Below are 21,846 nucleotides of genomic sequence, written 5' to 3' on the forward strand. Positions count from 1 at the left end.
GGAAGAATCAACATTGTGAAAATGACTCTACTACCAAAAGCAATCTACAGATTCAATGCAATTCCTATCAAACTACCACTGGCATTTTTCACAGGACTAGAACAAAAAATTTCACAATTTGTATGGAAACACAAAAGACCCCGAAGAGTCAAAGCAATCTTGAGAACGAAAAACGGAGCTGGAGGACTCAGGCTCCCTGACTTCAGACTATACTAGAAAGCTACAGTAATCAAGACAGTATGGTACTGGCACAAAAACAGAAAGATAGATCAATGGAACAGGATAGAAAGCCCAGAGGTAAACTCACGCACATATGGTCACCTAATCTTTGATAAAGGAGGCAAGAATACACAGTGGAGAAAAGACAGCCTCTTCAATAAGTGGTACTGGGAAAACTGGACAAGTACATGTAAAAGTATGAGATTAGAACATTCCCTAACACCATACACAAAAATAAGCTCAAAATGGATTAAAACCTAAATGTAAGTCCAGAAACTATCAAACTCTTAGAGGAAAACATAGGCAGAACACTCTATGACATAAATCACAGCAAGATCCTTTTTGACCCACCTCCTAGAGAAATGGAAATAAAAACAAAAATAAACAAATGGGACTTAATGAAGCTTCAAAGCTTTTGCACAGCGAAGGAAACCATAAACAAGACCAAAAGACAACCCTCAGAATGGGAGAAAATATTTGTAAATGAAGCAACTGACAAAGGTTAATCTCCAAAATTTACGTGCTGCTCATGCAGCTCAATAACAAAAAATCAAACAACCCAATCCAAAAATGGGCAGAAGACCTAAATAGACATTTCTCCAAAGAAGAAATACAGATTGCCAACAAACACATGAAAGGATGCTCAACATCATTAATCATTAGAGAAATGCAAATCAAAACTACAATGAGATATCATCTACCAGTCAGAATGGCCATCATCAAAAAAGCTAGAAATAATAAATGCTGGAGAGGGTGTGGAGAAAAGGGAACCCTCTTGCACTGTTGGTGGGAATGTAAATTGATACAGACACTGTGGAGAACAGTATGAAGGTTCCTTAAAAAACTACAAATGGAACTACCATATGACCCAGCAATCCCACTACTGGGCATATACCCTGAGCAAACCATAATTCAAAAAGAGTCATGTACCAAAATGTTCATTGCAGCTCTATTTATAATAGCCCGAAAATGGAAACAACCTAAGTGCCCATCATCGGAAGAATGGATAAAGAAGATGTGGCACATATATACAATGGAATATTACTCAGCCATATAAAGAAACGAAATTGAGTTATTTGTAGTGAGGTGGATGGATCTAGAGTATGTCATACAGAGTGAAGTAAGTCAGAATGAGAAAGACAAATACCGTATGCTAACACATATATATGGAATCTAAGCAAAATAAAATGTCATGAAGAACCTAGGGGTAAGACGGGAATAAAGACACAGACCTACTACAGAATGGACTTGAGGATATGGGGAGGGTAAAGGGTAAGCTGTGACAAAGTGAGAGGGTGGCTTGGACATATATACACTACCAAACGTAAAATAGATAGCTAGTGGGAAGCAGCCGCATAGCACACAGAGATCAGCTCGGTGATTTGTGACCACCTAGAGGGGTGGTATAGGGAGGGTGGGAGGGAGGGAGACGCAAGAGGGAAGAGATATGGTAACATATGTATATGTATAACTGATTCACTTTGTTATAAAGCAGAAACCAACACACCATTGTAAAGCTGTTATACTCCAATAAAGATGTTAAAAAAATAAATAATTTGTATAAAAGAATAGTAAAGCATTTCTTTATTTACAGTAAAAATTTAACATCTACTTTTCTTTTTTCGAACTATTAAGTGCTGTTGTTTTAAATTTTAAATAACACCACAGACTAAAAACAGCTAACATAAAAATATTTTATGCTTGCCACCTCAAGTCATGGGAATGCTACCAGATTGAAGGTCTATCTATCTATGTTGAAGCATAACTCCAAACAAAAAAATTAATACCTTAACTAATTACCTGAGAAAGAAAAGAAATAGGTTATACACCTTGGGGCGGGGGGGGGGGGAAGGATTAAAATCGGTTATTTTCCAGGAAATTCATTATCCCAACTAACCTTAATTTTAAAAGTTGTTCATGCCGGCCGCCAGAATTGCGCCTGCTCTCTCGCTCTCTCTCTCTCTCTCTCTCTCTCTCTCTCTCCAACCCCCGCCCCTCCTCGCGACGTTGACTTAACACGCCTGCGCACTGTGCCTTGCGTGACCTCTAGGACTTACCCAGCAGGCAACGCTTCTGTCTCGGGTTAAAATGGCGGGTAGGCCTGCCGTTGCAGCATCAAGCAAATGGCTGCAGGGTATTCGAAAATGGTATTACAATGCTGCCGGGTTCAATAAACTGGGCTTAATGCGAGATGATACAATATATGAGAATGACGATGTAAAAGAAGCCGTAAGAAGGCTTCCTGAGAACCTTTATAATGACAGGGTGTTTCGCATTAAGAGAGCCCTGGACCTGACCGTGAGGCAGCAGATCTTGCCTCAAGAGCAGTGGACAAAATATGAGGAGGATAAATTCTACCTTGAACCACATCTGAAGGAGGTTATTCGGGAAAGAAAAGAGAGAGAAGAATGGGCAAAAAAAAATCATGTAGTCTAAATCTGGATGCAGCTATCGTAAAGTATTTTTATGAAGTTGGTTAAACCTGAAATGTACAATGTAGAACTATCTGGGCTGTAAATGTATTACTTTAAATAGATCTCTATTATAGTTTTAAAAATAAATAAAAGTTATTCATTATAACTCTGATGAAATGAAGATTTCTTTCAAGTTTTTATTTTTAGTGTCGTATCCAAAACTGATTTTTGTATTTCATAGATTGTTGACATGCATGTAAAATATCCTGGTATTAAATGCTTGAGAAATGTACCCAAAATTGAATGTACCCAACAAATGGGGAAATCACAAAGAAAAATAAAACTCAAGATAAAAGATTTTAACCATTTGCTTTAAAAATACTGCAGAAATGGCAGAAGAAATAATTCAGTACCTAATATTGTGGAGAAAATATCCCAGAAAAATCAGGACTGAATTGAACTAGAGAAACCAAGACTTGACATATACACAAGAAAAAGTTAACTGAATTATACAAGCTACAGAGATTTGTAGCCTATTAAACCATGCTTCATATCTTAACTTGAAAATACTTAACTTGGGCAGCTGTTTGAAACAATGTTTTTGAAATTAATATGCAAATGTACTTGTCCTTGGGCACATCATATTTCTCCCCAACTCTGACCCTATTCGACTTCTTGTATTCTTTCAGGTTAGGCATTTTTATCTCTTCTATTACTCTGACAAGTCTTTATTTCAGCTATTATCTATAGCTGGGCTTTGTGATCCCCTTTCTCTCATTAGTTTATATAAGCTCACTTTGATCTTTCTTCTTTTTTTAAATGGAAGTTAATAATTAGTATCTCCTTGAATTACAAGGAAGATTAACAGGAAAATACATGGACGACCTACTATAGTGTCAAGAATAAATTTGGTGATTTTATCAGGGTGCTAATCTATGAACCAAGTTCTCAGCAATCTCATACCACAAATACTTAAGAGTCAGTGGGGATGCAGTCCCTCAGTGACTCAAGCTTGATTGAGACTCCACCATCTCATAACTACAGCATCTAGTTGCCTAAAAAAAGAAAGATAAAAGAATTATTCACAGGTCTTTTACTGCTTCTGGTCTGAAAAAATAGGCATATAACTTTTACTTATATTTCATTAAAAAAATTAATGTCATAACCCTTCCCAGTTGTAGTAGGGTTATTGGTAAACCATGATATGTCTACCACAGTGGTCAAAAGATTTTAGTTCCTTTTTTACTCTCTTATGTCATATCCCAGTCACAGTCATTTCAGCTTACTAATTATCCAGAAGTTAGAGATAGTTAATGAAATCCTACAGAATTAAAGCTAGGCTTTTCTTAGAGCAGTTGGGTGGAAGGGAAGATACCATGATAACAATTACAGGTTTTGCTGCGTCTGGAATCACCAAGTGCCCACTTGGAATCTTCGCCTGTAATTTTTGCAGGTATCTCAACCTCAGTATTTCCAAACCTACCTTTGACATCCCCTACACAGGAAATCTCTCTTGAAATCCAATTAGCCATCAAGTTTTGTCAATTCTGTTTCCATATTATACATTGCTGCTGTTACTCATATTATCCCTTTCTGGGCACCGTGATTAATCTGAGAGCTGGGATGCACTGGAACCTTCAAGTGGGCAATAAACTGTTACAATAGATGGGAGAAACAGAACAACCATTTCAAAGTCCTGGAATTGCAGATGCTTTTTTAGCACTGATTAGAAAATTCAAATTATTTCATTGAAAACTAACATCATATTAACTAATGTTTAAAATAAAAATAAATATAAATGAAATATGAAGGTAGACATTGAGATGGGAAATGTAATGATACAGAGGCCCCAAGATATTTCAGCTAGAACTGTTCAAGAACTTAACATTTTTCTATTATTAATATCCTTGCTTCTGCATTTAAGTAAGTAGATAAGGTTTTAAATAGATTCACACAAATATAGAGTATCTTTTTTGAAATGAATGTTGAGGCAGTGTATACAACATAAAAAAAGTAAACTTCAAGATGCAGTCCATAACCTTCCCCCAACCACCTATGTTACTACTCTATAAAGAATTATAAAGATGCTTATGGAATAAGGGGGACTGTGAAGAGGCATTCATTTTCTTTTCTTTCACAAATAATCAGTCAAATTAAAATAGAAAAAGGAAAATAATCTCTAACTACTTCTTCTCTGGTAATATTACCACTCACAGCCCCAAGAGCCTCATTTTGCTATTAGTTTCACACTGAGGTTTTATAAAATTTACTTTCTTCAAACATTTAGATCCCAGTATAAGAAGTTAGACATGCTTCCTTAAACTGATAAAGAGAAACATTTTATCTTATTTTTGAAGTAGTATTTTAGAAACCATGATTTTCAGATTTTTTTGAGCTTTGGAACTTCCTGATCATTGCAAAATGTGTCTTTTGATATATTATTTTGCCAAGCCTACTCAATGGTTTTCTGAAGACAGAGACATTATATTAATTGCCATCTGCTTTTCTCTATGAGAAGCTGGCTTAGTTGAGCTTAGTTTCAGCCTTCCACAAGCCTTTCAGAATACATTGTATTTTTATAAGTTTTCACAGATGGAATAATTATCTTTATGTAACCAAGAAGAGGTCATAGAAAAGACAATTTCTAATTAGATTCAGTTACAAACTGTGTAAGTGCATAGATTATAATATTTTTCATCCCTTAAGTCATAATTAGTCTTCTTTGAAAACATAATTGTTTTGAGTCACACTGGGATCATTTTCAGCCTATATATGTCCATGCTATATCACATATTTCTTCAAGCATGACAATGTTTATTTGTCATAGTCACTTAGCATGCTTGGAAAAAATATAATGACATTCAAATCCTTTGAAAATACATGCAGAACATATACATTAGGGACAATGTATCCTACACTATGTTTGCAATAGTCATATATAAAATTTTTATATGTGCATGAAGTTTGCAGAAATCACACTAGCTGACTACTTCAAAGTTTAGAAATAAAGAAATCATTAGATCTTTATTACCCATGTATAGGTAGCTATTCTTATAGAGCTAGTTTAAAATACTTACATAACACATATAGCATAGGGAACTCTGCTCAATATTATGTAACAACCTAAATGGGAAAATAATTTGAAATATATATATATATGTATAACTGAATCACTTTACTGTACACCTGAAATTATCACAACATTGTTAATCAACTATACTCCAATATAAAATAAAAAGTTAAAAAAATAAAATTTTAATGTCATGGAAAAATTTTTTAAAAATAAATAAAATACATAGCACATACAATGTGTCAGATAATATTCTGGGTACATCAACTCATATAATCAAGATAACAACCTAAAGGGATAGGCCCTATTATCATCCTCATTTTTCATGTGACAAAACTGAGGCACCCAGAGGTTAAGCCAGTTGCCCAAAGTCACACAGCTATTGGTTGGTAGGGCCCCACAGGTGGCACTCTTCACTCCATCAAGCAGCCTTTAGAACAGAATAACTTCAGTCAGTAAATAGTAAACTCTTGATCTTCATTATGGTGCTATATAACCTTAATCTATGTAAAATAGTTATATAATTCATTATAAAGCTCTGTGTATATATGTATTAATGAAATAAATATTAAAACTAAAAAATAGAAATACATATTAATTTTACTCCATTTATAATTCCTCAATTCACAGATAATTTCTATCTGCATTTCAGGGCATAGTCTTCCAGGCTTTCTTCTCTGAATTTGTCTACATTTATTGTCAAATTAATGGAATCATTTTCTGTGTATTTAATTTATTTCTTTCACCTAAAAAAGTGAAGCAGCATATTTCTGTTTCATTAAATGACTTTACAGCACAACATTTACAGCAACATAATAACTGAATAACATTATGTTAACATGAATTTTGAAATTTGTTTTTATTCAGTTGTTTCTTTGTCAACTCTGAGAGCAATTTTGTATATCTTCTCCAAATGATATATAGGGTACTCAGTGATTTTCCAGTGTTTTAAAATTATACAATGATAGAAAAATGTAGACAAATACATATGGGTTTACCTCCAGAAATAATATATTAGAATACCTTTTTAGGTGTTAGAAATAAAGCACTGTTTTATTTGTCCATGTTATATACTTTCACAAGAACATTAAAAGATTTCAAAAAAAGAAAGTATTTTCACAGCAGTCACACAAGAAAATAAGTGTGAGAAATAGCCTATGGACATGCAATGGCTAAATTAAAATTAGATTACAAAAATAGTAAAGACATAATTAAGTTCTTTACATATTAATTGCATTGGCAACATGTAGTGAGGAATATAGTCCAAAAGTAGTTTAGGACAATCTTCAGCTCAGAAGCATACCAAGATTTAGCCTTGAAATTATAAGAATAAATCATATTTTGGTAGCTTGTGGAAGGGGAATAAAAGGTAGAATATGAGACTTTTAAAAATGAGATTTTGCCAGTGTGTATTTCATCAACTGGAATCTGTCTCTTCTCATTCTAGAATATTTTGCATGGTCAGGTTCAATCTTGTCAACACATAGCACTCCAAATATGGGGCTCATTAATCCACAGCCCTCCCCACTACTCCAGAACAGAGTTCACAACAGCCAGACCAGGAATGGAACGACTCCATATTTTAGGACACTACACACATAGTGAATGGGGAAGGCTGTAAGTTCAAAGAGGGCTTAGGAGATTCTCATACAGGTGTTCTGACACTATATTGCTTCATGTGTGGCATACACTTTTAATTCCACAGTAAATACTCAAAATGTAAGTCTAACGAGAGTTTATAAATGGGACAAAGAAAAGGTCTTTAACATTCTAGATTTATTAATAAAGAACTAGCACATGGTTAATTATAATTTTTGGTTCAAAAATTGTCTTTCTTCCTTCTCACTTATATCTGCAAGCTATATCCACTCATTTCTTGTTATATTCTTATTAGTAGTTCTAAGAAAGCCATGTAAAAGCCTTTATTTATAATGTCACTCTAAGAGACTGCCAAGTTTCCCTTGATTTTTGAGATCACAAATAGGATTAAGTTTCTATATTTATCCCATCCACATTTCTCCAGCTCCAACTTTTATCTCCCCACACACAGCCACCAAATCCATCATTCTGACTTATTCTTTCCCTTTGTTTTTTTTGTGACCCCAAGAATCTTTAGAGTAAGAGAGAAAATGACGGTCCAAAAGGAGATAATAGAAAACATTTTATTATATCTAGTTCAAGACTGGTCCAAATGTTAAAATGCAATTTATAGATCTTCATTCAACTTCAATAACATGAACTATCAGCAAAAGATGTCATACACAGTGTTAGATATATATGCATTTTCTTTCTTCCATTCAGTAAAGCACAATATATATTGTACACTCCATGCCCTTAAAATTAGATTTCCAGTCCTACCTCTATTTGGTACTATGCAGGTCACTTAAAATTTCTGAATAGTTTCTCTAGGGCCCATTTCAGACATACTAACTGATAACAGTTTTCCTTATTAGCCTGAACTCAGCCCTGAATATTTCTCAGTCTGGCACTGCTGACAGCTGTCAACACTCTTCAGTCAGAAGTGGACTATTATTTGAAACGTTTTTCCCTTCCCCTGAAATGTATGACCATTATAGAATATTTGGAATATGCAAGAGTGTAAACGAAGTCACAATAGATCATCATTTGGGCATGCTTACTGCCACCGTTTCATTCCTCTATTTTTATATTGAGGTTCAAATGAAAGGGTATTCATATCTGTTTTGTTATGATATAGGAATATGAAATACTGATAGTTTAATTTTTAAATATTTCAATCATATACTTAAACTGAAAAAAAATAACATATGGTAGAAAAATTACCCAGGTTTAATGAATATTATGATTTGAGACCTTTAGATTATTTTAGAGGGAGGAAAATGTGACAGATACTTCTAAACTTCAAACTTTAAACCAGTTTCTCTTTCTCCTATCATGTTAATTACCATAATAAATTTTGTGTTTTGTTTTTCTTTTCTTAAGCTTATTTTACAAAATCAACTTATGAGAATAGTCTCATATGGCATCATCTTACAACTTTAAAACATTTTTATCTGGTATCACGTGGTACCCTAATTTGAACTTTTTTTATATACATTTTTTCTAGTTAATCCAATTGACATTTGCCTCTAAGTGGATAAATTTTTCTAGGTGTAGAGCAGTAAAAAAGAAGCTCTTAGTTTATAGATTAAGCTCACTTTTAAATATACTAAATTTGGACAAGTTATCGCCACAATGATTGTCCAAATTTTCAGCTTCATTAACATTGTATAGGAGTTCTATTTTCTGTATATTTTCATCAATGGCTGGTACTAAAATATTTAATAATTTTGGTCCATCATAGTGATTTTAAAAATGAAAAATAAATCATTTGTATTTTTGTTGTTGTTGAATATATATGTTTTAAACACAAGTGAAGAATAAAAAAATAGCTCTGCAAATACTTATTAACCAATTTCATGGATATTAATTACCAGTATGACCACAAAGAAACTTTTATAACTAACAAAATTAACAATATTTTCTCTTTATCATCTAATAATCAACTTATATTAAATATTACAGATTCATAAAAATGTAAAGATAAAAATAGGCTTATACATATCAAGATCTAGATAATATCTCCATTTTACACTTGTTTTGTGTCTTAAACATCTTTTAATCTAGTATATTATCTTCTTTAAAACTCCTCACTTTTTTTCTCAAACTACTGACATGAAGAAACTATATCAGTTTTTTGATAGACAAATGCTATTTAAAATTCATTGTGTATACGATCTCACACATAGTGTGATAAATGCAGACTCAGTGTCAGTATATCTGGAGTAGCTCAAGATTCAGCATTTTTAATAAGATGCTGCTGTTCCACAGATCACAAGGTGGGTAGAAAATCCATAGAAAGATTAACAATTTGGACTTCTTTGGTTATTTTGGTTTCATTTTTTGGACATATTTATACTTCTGTAAGACCATCATCACAATCAAGATAATGAACATAGCCATCACCCCCAAATTTTCTCGTGTGACCCTTGGTAATACCTTCTTCCTATTCCTCTCCATCTCTATTCTTTCTCAAGAACTTATCTGTTTTCTGTCACTGTAATAGCTTTGAATTTTCTAGAATTATATATAAATGGAAACATGCAATCTGAACTACTTTTTGTCAAGCTTCTTTCACTCAGCATAACTATTGGAGATGTCACTTTGTGCATCAATAGTTCATTTCTTTTTACTACTGAGCATTATTACACCACATGGACATACCACACTTTGTTAATACATTAACTTGTTGGTGGGTATTTGATTTGTATCCAGTTTGGACTATTATAAATAAAGTTGCTTTAAACATTCTTGTAAATGTCTTTGTATGGGCAAATAATTTTATTTCTCTGGGGCAAATATCCGAGAACAGAATGGCTGGATCATATGGTCAGCGTATGTTTAAGTTTTTAACAAACTCCACATCTGTTTTCTACAATGGTTGTGCCGGGTTCCATTCCCACCAGCAGTGCATGAAAAGAAACTATATTCCATTTGGTGCAGCAATCTATAGTCTTAATTATTTTATGTTGATTGATGGTACTTTTAACATTTTTTATACGTCAGTGATTTTTTTTTTGTCCTATTGGCATTTCAATAGAGGAGACCAGTGTTACCCACTCCACGATTATAACTGTCTACTTCTCCTTAGCGCTGTTGATATTTATTTCATGTATTCTAAAGCTCTGATATTAACTTCAGTCACATAGGACTGTTAGGCCTTTTTGATCAATTTACTTTTTTATCTTTATAAATGTACTTGTTATGGCAGGTAATACTTCTTGTCTTGAGGTCTTGTTTCTGAGATATTAATACAGCATTTCAGCTAACTTATGATTATTATTTTATGGTATATATTTTCTCATCCTTGTCCTTACAACCTATCTGTGTATTTATAATTAAATGATTTCTTTAGTACATAGTTGGGTTAAGTTTTTAAATCCCAAACTGACAAACAGTGCATATTAGTTGTTGTGTTTTAGTAATCTCTTTTTAATGCAATGATTCATTTGGTTAAATTTGCTATACACTCTTGAGTTTACTTCTTTCCCCTTATTCTCCTGTTTATTATTGTACTAATAGAAGGTAACTTTTGGAATCTTTTTTCCCTTTCTTAGTCACTTAATATGGCCTTTTGTTTGTTTTCAGTGAGTGCTCTAGTGATTTTGATGTGCATCCTTCACTTCTCACAGCAGTCTACTTGAATAATTGCTATATCACTTTATCTATAATGTAAGAAGCTGACCACCAGATAGTTTAATTTCCCACATCCCATTATTTGTGCCATTATATTCTGCATGTTATATATCCCATAATATTGTTATTAATTTAAAAATAGTAAAGTATTTTTAAAATATTAATAAAAAGCCTTTTATATTTATCTATATATTTAATATTGCCTTCTAATTTCATTACTTTATGTTGGTTCATATGTCCTTCATTCTGAAGAGTTTCTACTTAATATTTTTATAGTGCAATTGTGCTATTGATTAATTCTTCTAATTTGCTTTATATTACTCTTGTTTTGAAGGATATGTAATTACATGTTAAAAGTTTTTGTCTCAGAACTTTATGCATGTCATTCTATTGCCATCAGTCTTACATTATTTCTGATGAACATTTAATGGATATTCTTATTATTTCCCTTTTTCCTCTGGTTAGTGTTTAATATTTTCTCTTTATATTTTATTTTTAGTAATTTTACAATAACATGATTTTTGTTTGTTTTGTTTTATTCTTGCTTAGTGTTTGTTGAGTGTCTTTTTGGGTGGGATATTGTTCTGCACGTTTGAAAAACCATTGGCCACTATTATTTTCTCTTCTTTCTTTTTGGGGTTCCAGTTATATATATATGTTATACTATTTGAGATTGTCCCATAATTATTGAAATTCTCTCTATTTTAAAAAATTATTTTTTCTACTGTCGATGTTATCTTTCTACTTTAATTTGAATCATTTCCATAAAGCAATCTTTAAGCCAATGACATTTTCTTCTGTAATGTTCAATCTTTTGATAAAACAATTTTGGATTTCAGATATTATATCATTCAGTTCTAGGAGTTTCATTTTTTGAGTTTTTCTTTTTTTGCTGTGTTTCATCACATGGTCACTGAAATATTTGATTTAGACAATTGTCATCAATAACTGGTAAAACTTTAAAAGAAAGGGTGACTAAGAAATTCATAATAAATGATTCAAATGACAGTGATGAATGAATGAATTCCTAATGAATCTTACGAACAAGAACAACAACTTCAGGACAGGAAACAAAATGTGACAAAACTAAGTATTTTGTGCCTCCAGATATCATGGAATATGAAATATACAGCATCAGCTATGAGTATTGTTGACAAATATTTAAAATTGCATCTAATCAAGACTCTACTAATTTAAAGGGAATAAAGAACTATATTAAACCACACTATGGGCATGCAGTCAGAAAAGTCCATAATGTGGGAAACTCTATAGGATCAATGACCTTGTTTGTTCAAGACATAAATGGAAAGAAAAATTAAATTTAGAGTCATGAATCTTGTGGATTAACTGAGACTTAACGAATGTCTCAACAAACTGCATTGTGTGGACATAGCTGAATCCTGACTCAAAGATGTCTAAAGAATTTTAATTTGAGTATTGGTTGGATATTTGATTATATTGAAGACTTACTCAATTTTTAGTATTCAATTTTGATCTTTAAAAAGGTCATATAGCATTTGTGCCCAAGTGTGTTTGTGTGTGTGTGTAATGAATGGTTAAAATGATAACGACATTTAAAATTTGTTTTAATATCAGGAAGTGGATATGTATATAGATTAAACAAGACTGACCGTGTTTTGATAATTTTGAACCTAAGTAATGGTATATAGGTGTTCATTATACTCTGTTTAGATGTATGAAGATACCATAATATAAAGTTAACATAGATGTTATTTACCCAACATTTTAAGCATAATTCATATCACTGTTAGTGATAGTTTTACAAATGTATACAAAATATCTTCTCATAAAGAAAACTGTACTTGTTCCAAATGTCTTCATTATTCACTAGCTATCAAAATATATATTTTAGCTATTTCTAAGCAACAGACATAAGAATTTCAAATATTTAACAGGGTGAAATTCATCTTTAATTTTCACCTCAGCTGAATTTCTTCATGACTTTCATTAAGTAAACTTATAACAAAGAATACATCTGCTTGAAAGAATTACAGCGGGACCACAGGATCCCCATTTATGACAATGTGTTCTTTCTTAATTAGGTGTTTTTAACAACTCTTCCTAATGAGCCAAAGACCTAAAAAACCTGTCAGGGACAATCAAAAATATGTGGAGAAAATTCAAAACAAGGTCATACGAAAAACTAGCAGAAAGAGATTCTATGACTTTTCTGCTGATTATGGCATTGTAGATTGGACAAAATTATTTTTCTTCATTAATCCCAAACAAACAAATCCAATTTGGTTATACGGAGGCTCTATATAGATGTGGAAATTGCAAAGTTATTCAGTTTCATATAAGGGTGAGAATTACCAATCATATCATGGAGAGCTGGTATGATCAGTCTCAGGTTAATGGAAAATTTTAAATGGAAAAGTCAGTAGCTTGAGTTTTTGTCTTGATATTTACATACTAAAAGATACCTTTCATCTCCATTTTATGTATTATAAACATTCAGCCATTTTACCCAAGCACTGTAATTTTTCATTTATTTTTTTAAAAATGGCTTTATTTCTTTGTTAAGATGAAAAACATTTCTTTCATATCTTTTGCAATATAAAAATATCTTAACAGGATTTCTATTCACATGATGTTTTATAACATCAGTATAAATCCGTGTAAATGTTTAAATCCCCCAGGTTTTAAGTTGAATTGCCATTTTGTCTATTTAATTAGCTATGTAAAATACCATAACATGGGAAACTGGATGCCAAAGCGTATCTATTGAAAAAGAGGAAAAATGTCACATTTTTCCCTGGCTTGATGGTTGATTTAATTGGACAGTTTGAATTTTACTGAGATAGAAAGGAAGAAGTAAGCAGGTTAAATTTTTAAAAATATCTCAGTGTCAGTTATCAATCAAGGAGATTGCTAGAGCAACTTTTCAACCTTCAGGCAAATTTATGACTACAATGACTGAGCAGAAATTTGTAATTGTACCATTCAAATTATTGCTGAGTTACAAAACATAATTAAGTAGCTTAACTGGAAGATGAGTGTGTATTTCTGTTCCATTTTTACAGATGCAAAAGTTGTATCATGTCTTTAACAATTATGGGAGAAAATGTTATTTTTTAAATGTCGAGAATTTTGTTTTGTTTTTTGTTCTCTAGGAATATGAAAGATACCTAAGAGTTAAAAATATTACAAGGGAACATAAGATTTTTGTTTGCAACATACTGTTTCTCTGAAGAGTACCAGTTGGAATCAAGATCAGAATGAATTGCTGCTTATTGCTGCCTTTTATGTTGGGAATTCCTCTCCTATTGCCTTGCCTTATAGCAACAGAAAACTCTAAAACAGAGGAAGTTAAGCACCCAGTGGGATCTCATTTGAGAGTGAGGCGGGGCTGGATGTGGAACCAGTTTTTTGTACCAGAAGAAATGAATAAGACTAGACATCACATTGGCCAGGTACTGATTTTCTGAAAGTGCTACAGGAAATAACCTTGTAAATCTGATCGAAAGAGTGGAGGAGGCTTTGGTATTTGATGAATTCTCCGTTTTTCTTAGTGGAACCATTAGAAAGCTTCAGACACCAGCATAATTGATTGTTATATTTGCAAGCACCTAAAATAATCGCAAAAACTTGAAGAAGAGGGAAAGCTCTGGTTTTTAAATTTCACTTTAACCTCATACAAAATTGCAGCATTTATCAACATCTGGAAATGTGATGGTGTTATTTTTGGTAATGGATCAAATCCACCACACGGAGAACAGTAATGTTTATCAACGGTATTTAGCCTGATTTTCCATTATGCTAAGTAGGTGTTGATTTACCCCTCATTAATTTTTAATGAAGCAGATTAATACCAAGTCCTTTTACAGTTATGTAGCTTCAAGAGCCTACACACTTCATTTGATTAGTGAAGTTGAAGTAAAACAAATAATTATTTCATTTTCTTATAAGAATACATTTTAAGAAAATTTCCTTAATGAGACAAAACATTTCCTATTTATGTTTTTGGGTTTTACTATTATTTGATTTTCTTCAAACAGAGGTAGTTGTAATATCATGTCCTTCTCTGTAAGGCTCTTTCTCTGGATGAATGTACTGAAATAAGTTTAACCACTAATTAACTGACACTAAAATTTAATTGGGCCCAAAGTGTGAAACACTCAAAATTTATTAACTCTCTTTTTCTAGCCCTTTTAGGAGAGCTGCAGTGTTAGTGTGTTGTCTGGATTCCATATGGGTTCATCTGTCCCATCAGCCAAATATATGAGTACATTCATCCAAAGGCCTAGATTAGGGTTTTAGGCAAACAAATTTCAATTGCGCGCGCGCGCGTATGCACCCGCATGCACGTGTGCCTGCCTGCTATAAGTAATATTTCTCATCCCTTTTTATTTTCTAAGATAACTCCAGGTAAAGCACAGGCAGAACAGTGTGAGGTCCGTTGTTAAGTGTCTGCTAGTTACCTGAGTCTCTAGCCATATTTACAGTGGACTCCACAGACCCCCATAGGCTCTCCCACCACTGAATAAGGAGACATGCTACTATTGGCAGGCGAATGTTAGTGGTAAGGCTCTACAGGGAAGTGCATCAATGCAGTCAGAACAGGGACTAGTCACTGAATAACTCACATTTTCTGGGTTTTGTTTTTCTGCTCCCTACACATATCTCCCATTACCTCCTTTCATATAGCGGTTTATTTTTCTTCTTTTTCATTCTGTAAAAATATTTATGAAAATATTCTAACAGATATCTTTTCCTCTAAACAGCCTCATTAAGCTTAAACCACATGCAGGTAACTGGTTTAAAATAGAGTAATAATGAATTCGTACATGCTTATAATAATAGAGCTGGTAAAAATAAAATGTAGTTGATGTGTCCAAAATAACTTTCTTTTTGATCTGTTTGTTAAAAGAGATTAAATTTGGAAAGCACAATTAGGTAAAAATTTAGTCATATTGATTTGCCAAATTGATAGTAACTATGTAATTGAAAAAAATATTTTTGAATGGAAATACAGAAAATTTTATAATACTAGAGTCCACAAAATTGAAATGTGTTTAACTTATGCATTTTGTGACAACAAGAGGAAGATGTTCAATTTTTTTTTAATTAAATATGGGTCCTTAAAAAGATCAAGCTCACTGATCTATGAAAATTAACATGAATGTACTTGAAATACATTTATTCATGACTGAATTTGACTTGTCTTCATTCTAACATTCAAATTTTCAAACTACATTGAAATAATATTTGGAAACCAGGGGCTATGCATTGCTTTCATTTGGTATACTTATTGGAGAATACATTTGTTTTCCACAATTTCTTATCACTGGGGCATGGGGATTTCACTTTTGTGAGTAATGAAGGACTTTCAAATTTTAAAAGCTGTAACTCTTTTTTATTATCTTTTTATTATCTCCAATTTGGTTCTTTCATTGTAGAGCAGTGATGTTCAACACATTATTAAAATTAGTTGTTTTAGATATCTTTAGATATTCTCCACAATCACATAGAAAAAATTATTAATTAGTCCAGAATAATATATTGTACTTCAAGCTATCAGAAAAATTATGAAATTAAAGTTGTATTTTTTGGCTAACTTTGTAAATTTTCAGAGAAGCTCTTACTTTGCAGAAGATTCACCATTCATAAATGGTGAATCAAGAAAACCATGGATTCACAATAATTAAGAGATTATTCTCTAATGCTTCCTTTCTTTATGTAAAAATAAGTTGGATATGAAAAATCATACAATGTTACCTATATCATAACATCTTTTTTATATATAAAATTCAAAATTCCATTCACACTGAATAATGAACAAATTTACTTTGCTCTTAAATAAATAAAATAGTGAGGACAAAAGAAGTACATTTGAGAACTGAGTGACCTATGTTGGAAATGAAGAGTTAGAATTAATTTGGCTAAAACTCAAGGACTAAAAGACCATGTTAGGTACTGGTTTGCAGGGGAGGATCTGAGATCAAACAGGCTTTTTGGTGTAAACCATAATTCTACCCCAAAACCACATGAGGCTGTGAAAGTTTTTTAAATTTTCAGTCTCATTTTCCTTCTCTATTGAAAGAATTTATTATCTCAATTATGTGTATTTTACAATGAATGCATGAGGATTAATTGAGAAAGCTAAAAATATAAAGCAATTTGTAGATTTTATGGATGATTGAGATTATTATCATCTTCTCAACATGCTCCCTAATTTTGTTTCTAGTATTTCCATGTTTTCTATGTGTTTTTAGCCTAGAGATAGAACATCACTGTTTAAATCTATTTTAGATCATTATCTCTCTGTCTCTAGGCCCCCATCTAATATAAATATTTGAGAGTATGGTTTTAGTGACTAAAAATGTAATCATATAGAGTAAACACGAACCAACTTTTTTGTGCATAATGTATAAATGGGCTTTGTTTTTCAATCATTATAGTTTCTAATTAGAATCATCTGTTTAGAGTAATGAAATTTGTATAGCACTTTACGTTGAAAATTCAAAGACTTCTCTGCCTGGTGATAGATTTTAATCTTAAACTTAACATTTTACCTCACTTAATATAATATGGGAATTATATGGAATTTTTAACTTAGGGAATAATTAACAGACATGAAGATGCAATGATTAAAATTTGTCTTAACATGTTTGGAAAGTAAATTATCTCTCTTTGCACTTGCAGCTAAGATCTGATTTAGACAATGGAAACAACTCTTTCCAGTACAAGCTTTTGGGAGCTGGAGCTGGAAGTATTTTTGTCATTGATGAAAGAACAGGTGACATATATGCTGTACAGAAGCTTGATAGAGAGGAACGGTCCCTCTACACTCTAAGAGCCCAGGTAATAGACACCACTACTGGAAGGGCTATGGAACCTGAGTCTGAGTTTGTCATCAGAGTGTCGGATATCAATGACAATGAACCAAAATTCCTAGATGAACCTTATGAGGCCATTGTACCAGAGATGTCTCCAGAAGGTATTGCATATTAATTTACGTCAAAGATGTACCTATTAACAATGAAAGCAGATTTAAAATTTCGAGCATATGTTTTGGAAGTGAATTATTTACCGTTCTACACGGATACTTCCTTCTGCAAATGTGTTAAGTAAAATATTTGAAAAATTAGACTAATGATTAAAATCTTGTAAATAATCATACTATATATTAATAAGTAATTTGTCTTGTTAAAATATAATTTCAGTCTTCAATAGAAAGAAACGTTTATTTGAGTATACATAAAATTCTTTAGCTTGTTCACTTATTGGTTTCTTCAATAAAATAATTTACTTTCCAAAACAAACTATTCTTTTGTATCTCAAAAAATACATAAGATCATCCTGAAAGAGTCACACATAAAAACAGGAGAAACCAATTTATAAGACTAGAATCCTAGATGCATCCAAACAACGGAACATGAAAACTAAAAACAAAACAAAATGGTTGAAGACCTCTGTTTAGCCATATCCATTTTTAAGTTCTTTTTCAAACCCAATGTCACTTTAATCAATATTTTAAATATAATGCTTGTAGAAGACAATGCTTTCCATGAGATGTAAATCAGACATGTCTTTCCAATAGGGGGAAAATCATGGTATGGTTATACAAAATTTGTCCACTCATTCTTTGTCAGAAAAGTTTAATAATACAACAGATAGTAAAATTTAATTCACAAAATTTACTTAAGTATGATAAACTTCAATGTGATTTAATAATTGTCATTTTTAAATTATGCTAATGTGCTTTAAAACTGCCTCACCTAAACATTTGATTCATTAGCCAGGAAGTCTAAAAATGTATATTCCATTATATATTTTCCTGATTCTTCATTTTTTTTAACATTCCAGGTAACAATTTAAAGACCTATTTCTACATGTATTCAGAACATAGGTTTTTAACAACAGCCTAAACAAATTTAGCTGTGTAGCATGTATCAAGACAAACTGTCCTTAGATATAATTGACACATTAATATTGTCCTATTTGATAGCTAGGCAGTGATATAGTTCTTCTTTTTAAAAATAAATTTATTTATTTATTTATTTATTTATTTTTGGCTGCACTGGGTCTTCTTTGCTGTGCGCAGGATTTCTCTAGCTGTGGCAAGCGGGGACCGTTCTTCATTGGGGTGTGCAGGTTTCTCATTGCGGTGGCTTCTCTTGTTGCGGAGCACAGGCTCTAGGTGCATGGGCTTCAGTAGTTGTGGCACGCAGCCTCAGTAGTTGTGGCTTGCGGTTTCTAGAGCACAGGCTCAGTAGTTGTGGCACACGTGCTTAGTTGCTCCGCGGCATGTGGGATCTTCCCGGACCAGGGCTTGAACCCGTGTCCCATGCATTGGCAGGCGGGTTCTTAACCACTGAGCCACAGGGAAGTCCTGCAGTGATATTTCTTTTTCCCCTTTCCATTCTTCTCCTCCTCCTCCTTTCTCTCCTCCTCTGCCTCCTTCTTCTTCAACTAGCATATGTTATGGGCCTCACATGTTCTAGGAACTTTTTGTAAGACTGAGGATTCAGTTGTAAAGGAAATATATGAAGTAACGGCTAGTATGGAACTTATATTTTAGTTATAGCACACGAACAGTAAATAACTCTTTTAAATAAGCCAGGTAATATTTGACATTGTATGTTATTAAAGTGTTAAGTATGGGTAAAGTATGATGATGATTAATTGACTGGAGGAAATGGGGACATTTAGGAGGTGACATTTGAAGGAAATGATACAAAGGGGCCAGCCATGCCATGTTCTGGGAAAAAAAAAATTCCATTGCAGGGTGAGGAGAATTGCATATATCAGCATTGGAGTTATTGGCATATTGCTGGCATGGAGGGCATGACAAAGGATGAGATCCCCTTAGTAGAGAATTTAGGTAGAGAAAAGGCAAACATACAGGGTGACCGAACTGTTAGAACTTAGTTGAATGCTGAATTAGAATCAATGAGATTGGTCAGTCATGTAAGAAAAGAAAGACACGAGGAGAGACGTTGCACAAGAAGAGATCCTCCAACTCTGTGGAAGCTGCTTTGAGGTTGAATAAAATCAACGTTATTATTTCTCAAGCACTTGGTACAAGTTTACATGCTGCATCACCTATGTAAAATAAGTTTTTGCAATATGATATGTCTGATAAAGTGGGCATAGTCAAATATCGTCTTAAATTTATTTTTATAAAGTCCTTTGCAAAAACTAGATTTAAGATTCTAGAAAGCTATCTATAAAGACACAACTGATTTAAATTTTGCATGTTTGAAGAAAATCTCTCAAGGGTAATATAGGCAAACAATATCAACTATCAATGTAATGGATAGAATGCAGAATTGATATATTACAACATATTATGTTGAAGTTTATTATAGGAACAAGTAAACTGAGAAACTACTTTTATTAAAATCTGATTCTGAGACAATAATTTTTTAGAATTAAACTTTTGTTCACTTAACAGGGTACATACCAACTGATTTAAGAGATCTTCAGGCTGCAAGAGTCCATCATTGGCTCTTTGCATTTCCAAATAGTTAGGCCATCTGTGATCAAGCTATGCTGACTCAACTCAGAGGCTCACAATGACCTTTGGATCCTTCAGTCACCAAGAGAAGGCTTTTCCCACTCTCTGGTCTACATTCCTTGCTAATTCAATTTCATGAATCTAGTCAATTTAAATTTTTAGGAGTTGCCGTTAGTTATTCAATTCTAATTACAGGATGGTGTCTTAAGGTGGAATAATAGGAGTTAAGGGTGAGAGGATTCAGTATACACATATTCGTTCTGGGTTATTGGCCCTTCCCTTTACACATAATCATTGTGATCATTTTGCATTGTCACCGGTGTTCTAAAGTAGGGCGATCAGATTTCCAGTTCTACCTATGACAGCCCTACTAAACCCTATTTTTCTTTTTTCTGGCATCTTGTCCTAGAAGCATTTGTCCCTGATTTTTAATTTTTTTAAAATTTTATTAGTATCTGCATTACAACAAGCCAGAGTTAATTTGGTAGACATCTACTTTTTTTACTTGCAGTTTCTTTCATGGTGTGTGAGAAAAAGTGTGTGAGACATGTGGGCAGTGAATAAAGTTGTTTTAAGACATGGTTAAATCTGAAAGAGGGCTAGTTATAACCCAGTACACTATATGATAAAACACAGTTAAGCTAAGAAACCTATTAAATAATGTAAATATGTATGAAGAATATCCTTCTGATGATATATTTCAGGTTAAAATAGTCTGCATAAGATATCTTTCATTAATGTACATATAGACCATTTATCCTTTAGAAATACATTTATTTCTAATATAATTTAGAGAGAATTTAATTTTTGATCCATTAATGTAATAAACCCAACTTTGTCACTTTTAGTGAGAGCACAGTAAAATGAATAAAGAGAGACTAAACAGGTGAGATTATATATGTGACATGTACCATGCTTCATACATTGATTGAGTCAGTAATGCACATTAAAGATGATACGCAACAACTAAGTGTCTGTTGCCTATATTTAACTGGTGACACAAGGAAGGGGGTACTGTGAAACAATTATTGATTATTTCCATGAAAGACACATTATTGGCCTCATAGTGATTTTTTCAACTTTGTATGCACTATAGTATAGCATACCTAACTGCGAGTGAATGCACAATTCCTCTTACACATGACAAGTCCTCATGGAAAACATAAATATACAAAATATTATCAAATATTTTTGTATTTCTTAATTGCTTTGATGTTTATTTATTATTACTATTTATTTACGTTTGACTATTTTTTGAAGATTTCTACAGTATTTAAATTACTGATTAAGAAAGTATACAGGCTTACTTCTCTCTATTGACTTTTTTAGAAAAAACATTTAGAAAATATTTAGAGGGTTTAAAGTTGCTTAATCTGTATTTAATGAATTGTAATGTCAATAAAACTGAAACAGGAAAAAAGGAAAGACTGAAACAACTGAAGAAA

At 32.5% G+C, this 21,846-nt stretch overlaps 2 protein-coding genes across 6 annotated transcripts in view; both read left to right on the forward strand.

Moving 5' to 3' along the window:
• CDH19 (cadherin 19) overlaps positions 1-21,846 on the forward strand; it is an 81,548-nt gene that overhangs the window by 16,929 nt on the left and 42,773 nt on the right. For all 5 annotated transcript variants that reach the window (XM_060170684.1, XM_060170685.1, XM_060170686.1 and 2 more), the window contains exons 3-4: positions 14,052-14,351; positions 17,584-17,878. In XM_060170684.1, coding sequence (XP_060026667.1) covers positions 14,157-14,351; positions 17,584-17,878 — 490 coding nt within the window. In that variant the 5' untranslated portion in view covers positions 14,052-14,156. The remainder of the gene's footprint in view (positions 1-14,051; positions 14,352-17,583; positions 17,879-21,846) is intronic.
• Positions 2,254-2,656, forward strand: LOC132504040 (cytochrome b-c1 complex subunit 7). The gene has a single exon (XM_060121016.1). The coding sequence runs from the start codon at positions 2,308-2,310 to the stop codon at positions 2,653-2,655; it is 348 nt and encodes a 115-aa protein (XP_059976999.1). The 5' UTR covers positions 2,254-2,307; the 3' UTR covers position 2,656.

The sequence above is a fragment of the Lagenorhynchus albirostris genome, chromosome 14 (genome assembly GCF_949774975.1).
Source record: "Lagenorhynchus albirostris chromosome 14, mLagAlb1.1, whole genome shotgun sequence".
NCBI classification, from domain to species: Eukaryota; Metazoa; Chordata; class Mammalia; order Artiodactyla; family Delphinidae; genus Lagenorhynchus; species Lagenorhynchus albirostris.

Excerpts from the sequence above, each read along its gene's own strand:
- LOC132504040 (XM_060121016.1), top strand. The coding sequence starts at position 2,308 with ATGGCGGGTAGGCCTGCCGTTGCAGCATCAAGCAAATGGCTGCAGGGT.